The 18426-nt window shown below is 40.1% G+C and overlaps 1 protein-coding gene across 3 annotated transcripts in view; it reads right to left on the reverse strand.

The window, feature by feature from the left end:
* Nucleotides 1-3147: 3147 nt before the first annotated feature.
* The window catches only part of LOC145992689 (V-type proton ATPase 116 kDa subunit a 1-like), a 62678-nt gene continuing 47399 nt past the window's right edge, over nucleotides 3148-18426 (reverse strand). For all 3 annotated transcript variants that reach the window (XM_083129080.1, XM_083129072.1, XM_083129088.1), the window contains 3 exons: nucleotides 18033-18261; nucleotides 6155-6329; nucleotides 3148-3552 (listed from right to left, as the gene is read on the reverse strand). In XM_083129080.1, coding sequence (XP_082985206.1) covers nucleotides 3453-3552; nucleotides 6155-6329; nucleotides 18033-18261 — 504 coding nt within the window. In that variant the 3' untranslated portion in view covers nucleotides 3148-3452. The remainder of the gene's footprint in view (nucleotides 3553-6154; nucleotides 6330-18032; nucleotides 18262-18426) is intronic.

The following is an 18426-nucleotide window of genomic DNA, read 5'->3' on the forward strand; positions in this document are numbered from 1 at the left end:
TGTGAAGGGATTCTTCAAGACTGGAGAATCTGTACTGAAAACGCAGCATCTTTGTCGACGTCATTTTCATGTGGCACGCCATGGGCGTTACCAAGCCGCAACACTATCCTCAGGTGGGTGCAGAACTTTGTCGGCTTCGGCGTAGGCATAGGATAAATCAGCAAGACATATGGTTCCAAAAAGATGGAGCAACGGCTCACACATCTAGATCTTCTATGGCTGTTGTTCGTCAACTTTTTCCAGGACATATCATTTCCCGGTTTGGTGACATACCCTGGCCTCCTCGGTCACCAGACCTTGCAATCTGTGATTTTTTCTGTAGGATTCCTTAAATCCAAAGTGTATGTGAATAAACCTCGCACATTATACGACCTGAAGCTTGCAATTAGAGATGAAATTGCAAACATTGATGGTGAAATATTGCAACGTGCCGTCCGCAACTTCTGGGAGAGGCTTCGAATGTGCGTACACGTAAATGGAAGTCACTTGAAGGACTTCATTTTTAAGTCATAAAGAATTGCCATGGCAAGTAGCATACAATAACTTAAAATGACATACAATAACCTGCATATCTGTAGTAATAAATTTCTGTACCTTTGGAAATTAGGTGTGTTATTCACATTTCAAAACCGTCTAACTCCTTTGCCGGACCCTGTACAACGTGCATAAATACAGAGAACATAAGTACTGCAGACATTTTAGAGTATCGAAGGGAAACCAATCCCCTATCTGTCCCATAGGAGATAGACTGGAGGACCTGAAAGCACGGGCTTTCAACCATTGGAGCGGGGGCGAGGGGACAAGGGAAGTAGAGGCAGAAATCTTCCCTTTCCCTTCTGGCGGCCGTTTCTACCTGAAACTGGTGAGGCGGTGGAAATGCCAGCTAGAGTAGACCCTTCCAGTCTTCCCGCTGATCTCAGCGAGGGACAAGAAGCGCGTGAAAAAATAAGTGTTGCATGTAAACTTTGGCTTCAACAAGACAATAAATATTGTGATTTGAAAATAATTAGAGATGTGAGATTGATTGATCTATCTCTGCTAGACTAGCTACTCCTCAGTGCACGTCACTGATGGCAAAGAACCCTTGCTCCTCACTTTGAACTATGAAATATTTTTGAACCTATAAAAACCGACAAAAATAACATTGACAACATTTCAGATTTTTCAAGAATTTCGATTTTCCCTGTCTGTCGTATGGATTGACGATAATAAAAAGTGCTGCTTAAATTTCGAAATTATGCTAAATGCTTCTAAATTGTACTAGGATTTACGTATTATTAATTATTCTTTTCGGATAATTATAAATCTGCATCTACTTTTATAGAGTTTTAAACTTGCGTTACTTATTATTAACAATTATGTAATAGTGTAAATTTTCCCCAAATGTTTAAAATGGTGCAAAAAAACGACATGGGTTCAACAAGGTTTGAGAAAATTGTTTACTCTCAGATTTCTACCGATATCTTACTATAAAATCTCCTGACGAACTAAATCGGGCAAGATGAAGAAGAGACAGAGGATGGAATGTGACATGGTTGTATAAAAGCTTTCCGTTGGATCGGGATACTCCATTTCTTTAAAAACATGTCCGCTGGTGCAGTAGAAATAAGATTTGGACATATATTTTTTTTTTTCCTGAAAACATATTCCTTTGAATTCGATTTCCATCTCCCAGGTACTGGCGTTTGCAGATTATGCTAGATTTTACCATTATGCCAAAAGCAGGTACTAGGTACGAACAAAGATCAAACTCTGCTTGGTTTAGTACTGTTTTGCAGGGGTTGGCATCGCTGATTGAGGAAACTTTTGATGGTTCCTCGGCCCTCACCGATCTTCGCAATTTTCACCCTTCCCTCCACTCACTGCCCCTTCCACTCCTCACCCATCTGTCTGTAGGATGACCGCCGATGTTCCTCAGCGAGCAACAGAAAAGCCTGTGACCATCGTCTTTGGGCTGCAGCTGGAGCGAGCGAGAGCAGTCAACTCTTGACAGTAGCCATCCTAGGCAATTGTATGTACATTGCACACTCATAATTTTTTAAGACGCATTAAACTCCTAAAAAGTAGAGAACTGAAAATACGTACAAATGAACTGTAGGAAGTTGCTCACTTCCTACATGGAGGAATCGCCGTGCGTTGGGTACGACACGCGCTGGTTCAAGTCTCCAGGTTGTTTTTCCTGAAACTTTATTTCCGGAGATTTCTGTCTGTGTACGTAATCCTTGAAGTGATGCAAGCCCATTTCGGTGAGTATATGTAAATGAATGATGGGTTCAATATTACGTTGGTCATTATTAGTTTTCAAAACATTTTGTTCGTTGTGGAGTTGAGTCGAATCTGAGATTTCTTTCATGGGAAGGCTTAAAATTTACTATATATTAAACAAAATGTGTATATAAGTTGTTGCTCATTGTGGAATTTCTCGTTTCCCACTCCACTGTCTTAAACATGAGACGTCTGGGAGTTTTTAACTTTCATTCAAGTTGGATCCGATCTACGGTGAGCCACCACCATGTATCGAACCCAGGATCCCTTAACTAGATAATTACTTTCCACAATTAGTAACTGTGGCTGAGTTACTTTCTGAGTGAACTAACTTTAACTACAACTCAATTAGTTTTAGACAATACATTTCTGAACAGTGCTTGCATTTCCTCAATTCAATTTCCTTCTACATCGTTGTGGAATATAAAGATCACTAATGGGAGAGAGTGCTCCTACGTGGCCGTGCGGTCTAAGGTGCTATACATTGGACTCCGACTGCGGGACGGCATGGGTTCGAGTCCGCCTTGGTTCAGTCTCTGGGTTTACGACCTGTGTATAGGACCGGTGGCAACCCACCATCGTCAGGAAATTGGAAAGCTACGAGTGAGTAGCGTAATCCGGTCTGGGAAATCTCCTATAACGGCTGAGGGTTCTACGTGCTGACCCCACGTCACCCCATTACCGGTTGAAGAACTCGCCACCTCTAGGTAGGATTGTGGGAGGGAGGCTGGCAGTCGGGAGATAGGCCAAGGCCCTTTCAGGGCTGTCGCGCTACAGTTATTATCATTATAATAGGAGAGAAAAGGACAAATCTACAAAATGAGTCTCATTAATCTAAAATTTGCATACATACATATAAATCAACAATGTATACATTTTATTAGGGTACATTCCTTTACAGCTTCGTTAGTACAATCATCTAATTTCTTGAAGTTTTGTAACCCTTATCTGGTTATCAAATTCAGCTTAATAAATTAAATATGCTACGGAATTATTTGTTTAAAAAGGCAAAAAAATGTAATATACTAAGTAAACTAATATTTTTTTCAAGTAGGCAGACTTTAACACAAATCATGTATAAAACTATTCTTAAATCTTTGTCTTCCCACATTAATGGTAAACTACAAACTAACTGCATATATCACAATAGTTAACAAGTTTTACAGAAATATGATTATTGTTTCTCTTCATTCATCAAGAAACTGCCCTTCTTCCAACATTGTCTTGAAGGAGAATGGTTGAAATACATGGCCTTCTCCTGCGTAGAACTTACTGTCGAACTCCACCCTGAAATAATGAATAGTTAAAATAAATTTTGATTGTAATTGTTCAGTTCCAGTATCAGAATACTTAATTTTTATACATTGTGAATCATGTTAATTCACGAAAGAAGAGGTGCTCGATCATAAATTCATATTCTGTTTACAGCATGAATGTATCATTTTATCAGTCCCATCATCTAATTCATCAATTTGCCTCGTAGTCACGATTTACCTACCAAAATAACCCGAAGTGGAAGTAAAAATTAAAATATTGGCGTGAACTCGCCGTTCGCCTTGTTCCGATCTGCGTCAATTGGTTTGGTTTGGTTTGAGTTGCTGTTTTAAGTCCACTTTATGCATAGTAAGGCTAATCGGGACTGTACCTACAGTTTAAAGTGGGATCCGAACAACTTGTTCCTCCACCGGGTAACGAGCCCGGGACCCCTTGATTACAAGGCGATCTGCGTCAATTGTAGCACAAAAGAGATCTGGGTGTCCTTTATCGCACAACGTGCTATCTATCAACTGCGTGTTCTGACGACAGACGTGGAACTGGAATGCCTACGTTTTTAGGTCAGGTCTGTTAGGTTTGGTTCTCTTAGCATAAATAAACTGCAAATGCATTATTTATGCTAAGCGAACGTAAGCCTAACATAATAATTTAGGCATTTAGCCTAACAATTCCGCGGTGATGTCAGAACGAAAGGTTGGTAGCGCGTTGTGCGTTAAGGGATTCCCACGATATCTAGCCAGTGTTGCCACATGAAGGGAAATTTCCCTTATTGAAGGGAAATTTGGAGCTAATTTTAAGTAAAAAGGGAAAAGGGAAATTCGATGAAAAAAGGCGAATTTTCAGGGAAATTTTAAGACAAACTCAACATTAATTATATTAAACATTATAAGAGATTCCAGTTTTGAAAATGAGAACTTTTTTTTTATTATTTTGTCGTATACTTTGTTCTGAGAGGAAGGGTGGAATTTGGGTTGATCCACATCTGGCTACCGTTTGGGGCCGGAGGCTATTGACCATTCACCCTTATGTCCCGGCTTTGGGAGTGGGTATCATTTATGTAAAGCTTTCCGCGGTTCTCTGAATTTTGCTTCAACCTCTACACGTGCAAACAATAAAGTTCTCTTTGTCGCAAATTATATTTACTTCAGTCCTCAATGGACACTGGGTTATTCGTCGTGTGCGAGTGTTTGGTGGAAGGCTGTGTCCGTCTTGGACCATGGACGATGGAACAACAAGGGAAGCAAAGGAAACGATCTGCAACTCCAGAATATATTAGAAAACGTCGTGGAGAATTATCGGAAGATGAAAAAACACTGCGGAAACAAGTTAAAAAATTCCGTGCGGAGTGGCAAGAAGTGACCAACAATACTTCTCAGATTCAATGGATTAAATTTTAATAAAAAAAACTTGCTGTGTTTTAGAAGTTTCCACCTAATATGTGAAATTTACCAGAATGGAACATTTGCTCAGGTATTTACTATATACGCGTATATATATATATTTTAATAAAACATGTATATCCTACCCATGAACCGAACTTAAAAATGTTTATGGGGAGGCAAAAATGTGATTTTCCTCTAAAACTCTTTCTATCTACGCCTTACTAGAACAACCACAAACAAATTTGTCTGTGCTGTTAGAACAGCATTTTGAGTAGAATATTTTTCATTTTATTCTGATGGTGTGATGAAGACATGGACCATTAGCCTCCCTAAATTAAATCTCTGTTTGTATGTTTTGCTTTTTACTAATGAAAATCTGCAGTTGCCAACTTTAACATAGTTTTAGCTTTCATCTCAAAACGAAAAAATTAGCTTGGTTTAGCAATAGAATGTAAATCTTCCGAAAGAAACATTTAAAAGTTATTGATTTTATTGTTTATTTATTTACTTTATTTTACTTCGCTTTTCTGCCACCTTTGGCTAATTGCGAAGTGACGATATGATGAAATTTATGAATGGACACTCACAAACAGCCATGCCCAGGCAGGGATTCGAACCCGGGACCACTGGCGTCGTAGCATTTAAAAGTTAAACATTTTATACATACAAACATGGGCCAACGATAATATTTAATTATTATTATTATTAATAATAATAATAATAATAATTCTTTAGATGAAGGGAAAAAATGGGCGAAAAAGGGAAATTTTAGCCCTTGCAAAGGGAAATTGTGCCTACATATTGTGGCAACACTGTATCTAGCCTTCTTGTGCGTGCGCATCCGCGTCACATGCTCGTTTCCCTCTAGCGCACAAGAATGCTAGCCAGAAGTTAAGTCGAGAGACAGAGACATACAAAGAGATAGGTCGATAGTTTGACTTATTCTGTTTCAGAATATTTTTAAAAAAAAACAAAAAAAACTGCCGAGTCTGAACGCCCAGCAGCCGGTTCCCGTGGCGGAGTGGTTAGCACATCGCGCTACGACGCTAGGGGTCCCGGATTCGAATCCCGGCCTGGGCGTGGATGTTTGTGAGTGTCCATTCATCAATTTCATCATGTTATCACTCATTTCCATCTTCGCAAATTAGCCAAAAGTGGCACAAAAAGCTAAGTAAAATGAAGCAAATCAAAATAAAATTAAAAACAATAATGCCCAGCACACATGCACTTACCAGTGGAGACGAAGAGTGTGGAGGAATGCAGACAATCCTTCCATTAGCACCAATATACACACAGTGAGAACAGCCCAGCAAGCAAATATGACATATATCATTATGGCTCCCAAACCTAGACCTCTTGTGGTAAGTGCCATGTTGAAAACCATTGTCCAAAGTACCTCAGAAAGTTCTGCAACAAAATAGAATAACAATATTTCACAGAACTATACATAATAATAATAATTTATTTCCGTAAACCTGCAATACATAGGTATGGAAAACGTCAAGAATTGCATGTGTATTATTGAGAGTTTTTCTACAAATAGTTTAAGATACATGATTGTTAAGAATATGATATATCCTTAAAAGTTACATAAAAATTATCATACGCAAAAGGAGATATTACTGAACAGAATTTCATATATGAGGGCATATATGTTACAACTAGTACAAAATAAAGTATATATATATATATATATATATATATATATATATATATATAAAATGAGTAAATATGGTGTAATTACATATGATAAAAATTATAGGTGTCATTAGTTAATTTCTAGACCTGGATTTTCCAAAAATTCAGTTAGACTATAGAGTGCTTTGTTTAGCAAATAGTATTTTATACCTAATGTCTGTTTAATTTGGGGTGTGAGTATTTTAATATTGTTTGGGAGATTATTATAGTACCATATTCCAGAATTCAGTGGTGTGTTTTTTGATAACTGCAGTCTGTTTTGTTTTAGGTGGTAGTCATTTTTGCTTCTAGTGTTATGGTCATGTATTTGGTAATTTTTGGTCACTAGACCAGTATTTAAAACAAATAAGATGACTTTGTATATGTATAGAGAGAAAACAGTCATTATTTGTTGCTCTTTAAAAGTTTCTTTACAGGAAGTTCTACAACCTAATTTAAACATAATTCTCAATGCCCTTTTTTGAAGTTTTAGTATTCTGGAGATTTTAATATGAGAAGCTCTAACCCATGCTACAATACCATATTCAATATGAGGGTAAATAAGTCCATAATAGATAGTTTTATTGATTTCAGTTACGTTTTAATGTGCTAGCTGTTTCAAAAGATAAAGATTTGTGGCTAGTTTACTACATATATTGTCAATCTGCTCGTCCCATGTTAAATCATTGTCTATGATAACACCCAATAATTTGGTAGAATATTCTCCTTCTATTTCTATATTATCAATGAAGGTAGTTTGTGGGACATTTTTGTTGTTTTTACTTGGATTAAAGGTCATATATTTAGTTTTATTATTGTTAATAGTTAGTTTGTTTAGGTTTAGATATTGAATTATTTGGTTAATTTTTACAAAAGTATTAATTTCAAGATTGGCAATATCTTTGTCATTAATCAAAACTGTTGTATCATCTGCATAAGTAATTACTCTCGTATCTTGATATTCAGGGATGTCATTAATGTATAAGATAAATAGAAATGGTCCTAAAATTGATCCCTGAGGAACACCACTAATAATACTTCTCGTGTTAGTGGTGTAATCAGTGAGTGTTCCACGTATATTAAAACGTATTTGTGTATATTGCATTCTTTCCTGTAGATATGTTTGTATTAATAAATGTGGAATCCCTCTTATTCCATAGCTATAGAGTTTGTCCAACAGAATTTTATGGTTTACTCTATCAAATTTCTTAGAGAGGTCAAGGAATACTACATTAACAATTTCATGATTTTCCAACGATTCAGATATGTAATTAATCATTTGAGCAAGACCTGTATTTATAGATTTACCTGAGAGAAATCAATGCTGACATTTATTTAATACATTGAATTTGTTGCAAAAATTGAGTATATTTTTAGATATAATTTTTTCAAGAATCTTTGAGAATGTAGAAGTAAGTGAAATAGGTCTGTAGTTCTCAATATTATTTTTATTTTCCTTTTTATGAATAGGTACAACTTTGTTAGTTTTCATTATTCTAGGAAAGAATTCCAGTTCTGATTGAGGAATTCACTGCATGAAGCAATGGTTTCTCAAAAAATTGTGAACAGGTCTTTACTAAATCATGTGACCATTCATCTGGACCATAAGTCCTCTTATTTTTTATTCCTCTTATGACTTCATTAAGTTCGCTTATTGTTAACTCAGAAATAAGTATACTATTTATAACATATTTATGTGTTGGATTCCGAGTTGTGTCATTATCATTATCGACATTGTGATTTGTATTAGGCAAATCGGCAAAATATTTGTTGAATGTGTTGCATATTAGTTCTGGTTCGGTTATCTCTTCATCATTAATTATAATTTTTATGTTATCCTCATATTTTATGGTTGCTTTTCGCCGTTTATTTATAATACTCCAAATTGTTTTTTGTTTATTAGTAGCATTCACAATTTCATTAAATATTTTCTTTGAATTATGTTCCTTAATGGATTATCTGTATAATTTCCTTAGTTCTTTATATTTATTTTGATACTTGATATCTTTGTGGGTTACGAACTTAGTATATTCATCATTCATTTTTTCTTTGAGAAGTATTATATCATTAATGAGGGATTTTAGTAGAACTAGGAGTTACTTTCTTAGTTATTTTGGGGCATGCTAAGTTTAAGTAATAAATAAAGTTATTAACAAAATAGTCCCATATTTGATTGGTATCAGTAAGATTGAAGATGTCGTCCTGTAACGAGTGCACTCGTTACATTTGGCGCCGCGAACATGGGACGGCAACTTTTGTCATTCCTTTCCAGGAAAACCAGGTTTCGAGAGCGGTAGAAATTTCATTGTGTATACGTCACGCATAAAATTCTTGTGTTAGGTTCCTGGTTATTTGTGTGTTTTTCGTTTTGTATTTCGAGGGTTATTTTCATGTATTTGTCGTAGGTTCACATGTAAGGACACGTTTTTGGGCGTAATTGGTAACAATAGGGCAGATATTTTTTTTTTCGGCGAAAGCAGCAAGGGCAGCTGCATAGGGCATTTTTTATGTACTTTTTGTGTACTATTTTTGGTTGTTGGCGTAATTTATGGCATCAGGCTGAGTTGCGGGATAAGGGATTCCCGACGGACCTCCTTTTTCTTTTTATGTATCGATTTGTAATTCACATTTTGTGTGAGCTCGCGTAAGTTTGCGTAACTGTTCCAAAGTGCGACAGAAAATCGAGCAGATATTTAGCGAGAGGCCTTCATGAGATTAAGAAATCGCCGTATAGACTGTTTGAACACGAGTGACGTCATGATGGTTTGCGAGGTTTGCGGACAGGAATTTTCTGATTTCGAAATCGACAGCGAGGGATCCGGACCGGTTTGTCCCCAGTGCAAGGGCCCGTTGGAAATGGAAAGGGAGATACCAAGTGCCCAAGGGGGTACATCGTCACGTGCAGACAGCGACCACAGCAAGGAACAAGGAGATGACGTAGGAAGTGGCAGTGGTGCCAACCAATTCCAGCTGCTTCTCCAGATGCTCCAAGGAATGGAAACCAGGATGCAAGCCAACATGCAAGGAATGCAGACCGAGATGCAAGCCAACATCCAGGGATTGGAAACCAGATTGCAGACCGAGGTCCAGACGAACATCCAGGGATTGCAGGCTGAGGTGCAAGGGATGCAGACCGACGTGCGAGGGATGGAAGAACGCCTACAAGGGAAGGTTCGCGCCTCCGGAGAAGAAGTGACGCAACGGCTCCTTCAGACGATCCAAGAATCCGAGGCTCGAATCGAATCCAGGATCGCCAGGACCGACGATCGCATCGATGAACAGGAAGCCAAGGTGGCAACACTGGCGCAGAGCGTAAGTGAGCAGGAAGGAGCTTTGCAACACATCGGCCAACAATGTGCACAGCTGGAGTCAGCCTGTAATCGGAGAAACGATGCCCTCGAGCGACAGGTACGGCGAGCAGCGAGTCTAGCGGAAGGGAATTCCGAAAAAATAAAGGAAATAGAGGACAAACTGGAACGACTAAACGTAGCCGACGTTCCGGGATCATCGCGAGAGGCGGCAGCCATGACGTCATCGCAGCCAGCTGCGGTCCCCTCGTCTTCAAGGCGCGCGAGTGACGCAAGACCGACTACGCTTGTCAACGGGGGAAGCGAAGTGGAACCTGGACTACATCTTCCATCGCCGCGACCGTTCGAAGCCCAAACTTCAAGCCAGGACGACATACGGCCTGAACCACTGTCGGCGGGGAGAGCTTTGTTCCCGCCCGAATATGAGAAAAACTTCAAGAAGTTCTCCGGGGACGACAGGATATCGCCGTCTGCCCCCGTCGAGGAATTCGAAGCAACAGCCCGGGAGTTAGGACTGGCGGATGGAGAGCGATTGCTTGTGCTGAAAGGCTGGGTGCAAGATCGAGCACAGAACAGGCTGGATCAGAATGAAAGACACTTTCATTCGTACTCGGCGTTTAGGGAAGCCTTCCTGACGCACTTTCCACGCTCTATGCAAGTGAAGGGAAAGATCAAAAAGCTGTTTTTCATGTACGATGGGCAGCAACGCGCTCCAGGAGCCGAAGTTCGTCAGCTTCGAGATGGTCCGCCTTCGCCACGACAGAGACGCCACTATCGGGGACAGAGACGTCGAGGTGGTCAGACTCGCAGTTCGCCGGCCCACTATAACCACAGCAACGACAGCAACTTTTCCAACGGGCGAGTGAACAATGGTTATTATCAACGTCACCCCGACAGTAGACCGGAGAGCTGCGTTCTGACAACGGGCACACAAGGCGCAGCCCGCCGAGGGTTCAAAGGAGCCCGACGCGAAACGCGAACGGGCCGAATCCCAGCAACACATCTCCACAGCCGGGGCCGTCAGGCCGTCAGCGCCGAAGGGAGGAATGGGATGGCGAAACATGGTTAAGCGACGTCGCGCCATTTTAGAAGTATAAAATAACACTGCGCCATTCCTAGAGTGTACAATATGTATATTTATTATGTAAATTGGTGGTATCATTTATATCATGTGTTTTGTGTTATCGAACTGGTTGACTTTTCTTGTACAGGGTGTTAAAAAATTTGTAGTCAAAATTTCATGCCTATGAGTAGTGAAAATTTTTATTCGCCTACAGAATTTTTTGATCGGAAGGAGGGCGAGATGTCACGGTATCTAGTGACAGGTGAAACGCAGTTCGATATAAATTATTTTTTGTTTATTGATTCATTTTATGTTCAAATATAAAAGTGTGAGGTTCTTGATTTTGTGGATTAAATTTGTATCCCAGCCAGACCTCGGGAGTTGGGAGATGGGTTTTTCTGAGTGACAGCCGAGCTGTCATCGCTTTGAAGTTGACATATTTGCACCAACACGAAGAAAAGAAAGGAATATTTTCGTCGAGACCGGGCTTCAAGTCAGCGGGCGGTCGAACCCATGTTCACGGATGACCAGGAAAACCAGCTGGAGCCCAAGCCTGCAAGGATCGAAGACGCGCTGCCGACCGCGTTTCAAGACAATGGACAGAGGTCATTTCCATCCCCTGGGAAACCGAAGCGAAACCACCTTAGCGTCATTCCCAACGGACAAATTCGAAAGGGACATATAAACAAGAGTACCCCGATTCCAGACACAGTTTTTACCCGGATTTCATAGAGAGAGCATCTCCGCGCTACACTCTCGCGTGATTATTGTTTTTGTGTCCGTGGACTTCGTTTTCTTACGTACCGTGAGCGAATTGCAGATAGAGAGTTACCAGTGAGCGCCTTATTTTGGTGAAGATTACGCGGTGATTTGTTTTTGCCAAGCGTGGACTACATAATAATGGAGGGCTAATGAAGATAGAGAAGGGAGTCCGTCGACTCCCCTGACGCCTACAACGACGCCGAAGCCAGTCGGACGACGCCAAAACCAAACACTGCCCAAAGCCCGAAGGACGCTTCCAGATCGACGTTCCAACCAAAGCCCGAAGGACGTTTCCAGATCGACGTTCCAACCAAAGCCCGAAGGACGTTTCCAGTTCGACGTTCCAACCGAAGCTCGTTACCAGAGAGAGAGAGAGAGGGAAGGACGATTCCAGAACGACGCCCAAACGAAGCCCGTCACCAGAGAGAGATGAATTCAGATCGGCGTCCAATTGATGCCCGACACTGGAGAGATTCCTGACCGGCGCGTGACCACGTACACCCGACGCTAGTGACAAGAGGAACGCCCGAAGTACTAAGGAGGTGCAAGTACACCGTATCGTCGCAATTATTCTTCGTCGCGATCGACCTCGGAGAATAATTTCGCCACAAAGGAACCGTGTGCAAGTCCCGCGTCCAGGAGAGATGAATGACCACGCAACGTAGCAGAGTCTGGTAGAGTATACTTCAGAGGGTCTATGTCCATGTAAACGTGCATTGTTAGTACCAACACCGTACTGTTAACGCCGAAGCCTCACTTATTTGCAAAGTGACTCAGGAAACTCCGAACCTAACCCCCCGCGTCTGACAATTTTTGGTATTGTTGTAAAGAAGGGTTATTTCATGTTCAGATGTTCTAATTTAATTGTCTGCATTCAGCGTTAGAAGCTCCATTTCATTTCTTTAGTATTTAGTGTAAATTGTCAAAGTGTGCTCCATTTCTTGTGTAACCGACCGCCCCGTCGCGCCATTTAATTTGTCAATACTTGACTGATGAGTCCTTTTTAATTGTGGAAAGCGTAATTTTTATTACAAGGTCGTGCGCATGAAGTAGTATTATTTGTTGCATAGTGGTTTTTGATGTAATTTTAGCTCGCGCCGACGATTGATTTGTGTATTCCGGCAGCTGGAGCCAATTAAGTTTTTGCATCACTATGTAATTGTGTAGTTGTTTTCATTGGACGAGAGAGGCTTATGTGTATTACCCCCGTCCGAGAAACTTGTATAATGTCGTGCTTACGACTGGACGCATACGTTCATTCGAACGAAAGATTTAACAACGCCGACCCAATTGTCTTAGTTAACCGCTTTCCGAGGGCTGGCACTTTAGTTAATTTAAAAGAGCACAGGAGCTGGCAGACAAATGCCCTAAATTCACATAAAGGTTTAAAACAAAAAAAGGAATGATATGTTAATGAGATCCATCATTTGTATCTATACTTCGCATGTAAAAATACCTCATGTGTGTGAAAGAGAGATAGAGTGAATGTTGTGAGAGTTTGAGGAGGCTTTGTAAACAGTTGTTGATTGCATTTTTTTTTCTTGTTACAATATATATTCACTTTTTACCGTTCGTCAGTGTTGTTATTTGACGTTTTTTTCAGGTATCAGATATTATGCTATTAGTGTTTTATGATTGTTCGAATCTACTTATCAAAGGTAAACAAAACAGTGTAACATTTCAAGGTATTAATCTCCGCCTCGCAATAGTATGACAATAAACGACCGTCTCAGTACCGAACTTGAAAACCTGGACCGTGAGTGCCACGACCGGTTTCCCGTACACATAACGACGTTTGGCCCCGTGCCGGGGTATGATTGACACGTCATTTCGGGGACCGTGAGTGCACTCGTTACAGTCCCACGTTTCATTGCTCAATAGTAGTTTAAGATATCCTATATTTTCCATGTTTTTTTGTCTATATTCCATTGAAATTGTTGGCATGTACGTTAGGTTTTTGCCATTTAAATGTACAAGTTGAGCAGTATGATCGGAGATTAGTGGTGTGAACATCTTGGACAGTTACACAGTTTCTGGGAATATTGGTAATAACATGATCAATTAAAGACTCGGTAGTTTCGGTATCTTGTGGGTTCGTTTACTTGTTATTCTAATTTGTTTGATTTTAATATTTCTAGGTATGTTTGACTGTTACATACTTCCCGTTTCAGAAGATCAATATTCATATCACCTAGTATAATTAGTTCATTCATGGATTTGGTTAAATTGTCTAGCATAATTTCAAATTTATTTAAATATAATTTTGGGTTACTGCTTGGGGACCTGTAGACAACTATTATGTTCACAGTATTGCTTACTAATTTTAACTGCAGACCGCTAACCTCTAGAACATTTTCTATGCAATATTTATCCATATTTAATACCCTTTTGTTGTTTTGTATGCCATTTTTTACGAAGATGCTAGTACCTCCACTTTTGTGGTTAGGCCTTGTATACAAGGAAATTAGCAAATATCCAGTAATATTGAATAGGCTATAGTTGTCAGAATTGAGTCCATGTTCAGTTACTACAAAAATATCTGGTTTACACTCATCTAATAAAATCTCAATTTGGTCTATTTTATTTGTGATTGTTTGCACAGTATTGTGCATGATAGTTACCATATCATTCATTACGTTAAAATGTAGTGAAGTAGGGTTTTTTATACCAGGTACAGAATGGTCCACCTGACCTAAATCACACCTCAATTTTCTTAAGTGGCCAGGTGGAGTTATGGGTTTCCCTCTGTAGTGTTCCACTTCAACATAATATGATTTGTTTTGTTATTAATGCACATCAAATATTCTTTAACTACCTCACATATTTTGTTTGATACCTTTTCTTTGCCTAGCTCATTTAGGTGCATACCATGTCTAGTGATAGCATTTCTATCTAAGTTGCTTACATCTAAATTGTGAACATTATGAAACCATTTGCACAAGAGTTTGATCTTCTTGTTTGTCACTTCTATGGTTTTATTGACACACGATTCCGGTATTAAGTCATGTCGAGTCGGTAAATTCTCTACAATGACCTTACTACTTTTAAGGTTGGGTAGTGTGTTCTCAAGTGCATCTACCAGATCTTTACTTTCGTTGCAGGCCACATTATTTGCACCAGCGATTAGCACTACACAGTTGTTTTCCAGTGGCGTAGCGTTATAGTACGCCCATATGCCCTGCGTTCCCTGATTTCAAATTTCAAAAATACGTAAATGCTGTAAATATAAAGTAAATCTTTGCTAATTTCATATATGTTTGACCTTCATGGCATTATAATATCTATTTTTCGCGATCCGCTTGCAACGTTCCACTAACAACACTCGTTCCAGCATTTTTTTTAATGCCTTTCCCGCCTGGACGCCGGGCAGGTTCGACGTAAAGAACTCTATATTCCTTGCTGTCTATCTGGAGGGAAAGCTTGGATCTCTAAGCACCAGCGCAATGCTCTCTCGTACGCCAGCGTACGGAGCAGAGACCTACGTGATTGGTTCTAGGGTTCACGTGACCCTTCCTGCCTTCTTAAGCAGACGACAGCGGTAGAATTCCTACCCGGTTCTTCGCGCTCGTGCCACTCGTGCTATGTGATGCTACAATACGCAATATTGACTGACGTAACTTTACCAAACTCAAATATACCATTTCTTAATGACCATTGCATTGTATAATTTATTGCACGAACAGCGATGTGTATTAAAAACTAAAAGATCAACACAGTTTTTGTCAAATAATTTGGTGAAGTCCTCGTGGTAGAAGTTCAGCCTGTGGCTGCTCTACCACTTAACCCGCAAAACTATTCTTTTTTTATTATTATTATTTTTTGTTAGTATCTAACTGCTTAATATTGTGTCAATGGAAATGTTTAGCATTCATTTGAAAACTCTTAACATCGAATGGTCTGTGGACAAAATTATTTTAAAATCTTTATCACCATTACAAGATGCAATAAACAGTGGTCTGAAGTACTAATCGGCACTGTTACGTCAGTAGTGTGTACGATAGTTGGATCATCCACCCACCTGCGTGTCAGAGTGTTTTGCACAGCGCGCCAAGAGGACAGAGGTCCCTGGTTCGAATCCCGGCGTTAGCACGGGTGTTCTTTATGAGTGTCCCTTCATTAACTTCATAAATATCATCACTCATATTCATATTCGCGATTAACCAAAAGTGGTAGAAAAGCGAAGTAAAATAAACCAAATCAATCAGTAGTTGGATCGCCCACAACAATGACGTCTACTGTTGTTCAGAGGCGCTTTTGATTCAGGTAGGTTTTCTAATGACTTGCGTCATACCGAAAAGTATAAAACACCAGAGTTCAAAACATTTTTGGCATAGTGAGGCATCTAATTTTCTAGCTAAAACATGCATAGATGATGTTTTATTGAAAACCCAGCTGACTTCAGGCAAATAAACAATACCTGTGGCGACTAATTCCATAAGTAAATTATTAAGCAAAAAATGGCCGACCCTTCCTTTGGACTCGGCGTTCCCACCCTAAATGAACATGCTACCCCACTGTTGTTTTCTTTGTCCTCGATTTTTACATTATTTAAAACCTCTTGAATTTTAGCGCCCGGCTTGACAAGACCACTAACATAAACTTCTCTAATATTATGTTTCACCTTTTCAGCCATCTCTCTTGCATGGCTATCACCATATATAAGTACTTGTGGTGGATTTCCTCGACTTTGCTTCGATGAAGCATTTTTAGTTGGCTTCTTTGTCTTAGGGTTGTTTGTTGTGGCACTTTTTGGGGTTGAGTCAACTGTACATAAGTCTTGTACTATAGAGTATCTGTTTTCATTCATGAAAGATGTTAACTTGTCATTGGTACTTACATTTTTTGTTTTCCTTACCACTTGCGTCCATGAGGTTGCATGGTCATTTATCGCCTTGCAGTAAGTACACAATATGGAGAAGGGTTGCACGTTCTTCATCATCTTCACTATTCACAATATAATTCTGTTCATTTACGACACACTGCGGGCAGAACAACTCAGAGTTGGTATCTATCTCATCTTAATTAAACAAATTCCCACATTTAAAATGAAGCCATTTGTCGCAAGAATCACATAGTATACCATTTTTGACAATTTTCTTGCACTTTGAACACTTATCATCACCACGTTTCACCCGTATTTTGGTTGGTGCTATGAGAGATACGTTGTTACCGGTCGGCGCCTTTTTTTTTTTACTGGGAGTGAGAAAATATTTCCTTGTGATTAGGGTTACCAGACATCCGGACATGTCCTAGGCCTACATTTTAGCCGCATGTCCGCCGTCCGGGAGGAATTGGAAAAATATCATAAATGTCCTACATTTTGAACGTCACATAATTTGAACTAATAAAATACATGCTTCAGTGAAATTATTTATCTGCTGCTGGTTTGACTGATTGATTTGGTGTTTTAAGTCCACTTCACTGGACCTACAGTTTAAAGTGGAATCCGAACAACTGTGTGCCTCCACCGGGAATCGAACCCGGGACCCCTTGATTACAAGGCTACGACGTTACCACTGCACCATAGGGGAGGCCCTATTATCTGTTGCTTGAATTTTTCCCTTACAACCTGTGCTACAGAGCAATCCATTGAAGTGTAGACCTCCGCGTCGCTGTTTGCGCTATAGACCGTGTTAAAAATGTAAACATAAACATTTACTGTCTGTAACAACTGGGCAGAGCCGATACTGGTCCCTATGTATCGATTGGAATTTATTTACCGATAGCAGCCGATACTTTTCAGTCCATCACGCGGTTCGAGACGATATTCAATTGGGCGGCAAGAAACTGATTTCCTTGCATGTTCCAGCCGGCTTGGTTGTAGATAGACTTCAGTTGTTGGCAGAAATTCCCAAGTTCGAATCCTGGTTTAGGCATGCATCTTCATCGATGCGATTAACGAAAAGTGTCAGAAAGTGTCGCAAAATAAACAATTCGGATACATACCTTGCATGTTTAAGTTCGTACAAATTATTTTTACGTACACACACACAAACACACATTTTTATATGTAGAGAGCCCCCGTGGCGAAGTGGTTAGCACATCGCGCTACGAAGCCAGGGGTCCCGGGTACGAATCCTGACCTGGGCATGGACGTTTGTGAGTGTCCATTCATCAACTTAATTTTATCATCACTCATCCTCATCTTCGCAAATTAGCCAAAAGTGGCACAAAAGGCGAAGTAAAATAAAGCAACTCAAACAATCAATCAATTTTATGTGCAGAGAATAATAATTTACGCCATTCTTTCCTTAGCGCATAAACCAATAATTTTAGAAGTGGAAACAATTAGGTACTTACGCGCATGTGCAAGGGACAACGCCCAGAGCCGAAGATACGAGGCCGTGTGTGAGATGCAGCTGAGTACGTACTCGATGGTGTGAATTCCTTGCAGAATCATAAGCTCTCCCACCTCCATGTTGTCATGGTCGTCGTGTCCTCCTCCGTGGCTGGGGCTGTCGTCGGTTTGTTGCGCCTCGACGTCACCCTGCAACTCGATTCCCTCGTTCACCTTACCCCCTTGGTTCACCTGAAAATGAAAATACCTTGTGGTATTAAGGAGCAAATCCATTATGAACGGCCAGCACGGCACAGGCTCTGTCCGAAAGGTACGAAGTACGTACTTAAAGCATGGATTTGGCGGAAGTGACGTCACCTAGTACAGTTCGAAAGCGCCAAGAACAGGAGTACGCAA

This window comes from Lepisma saccharinum, chromosome 1 (genome assembly GCF_977018435.1).
Source record: "Lepisma saccharinum chromosome 1, izLepSacc3.1, whole genome shotgun sequence".
NCBI lineage: Eukaryota > Metazoa > Arthropoda > Insecta > Zygentoma > Lepismatidae > Lepisma > Lepisma saccharinum.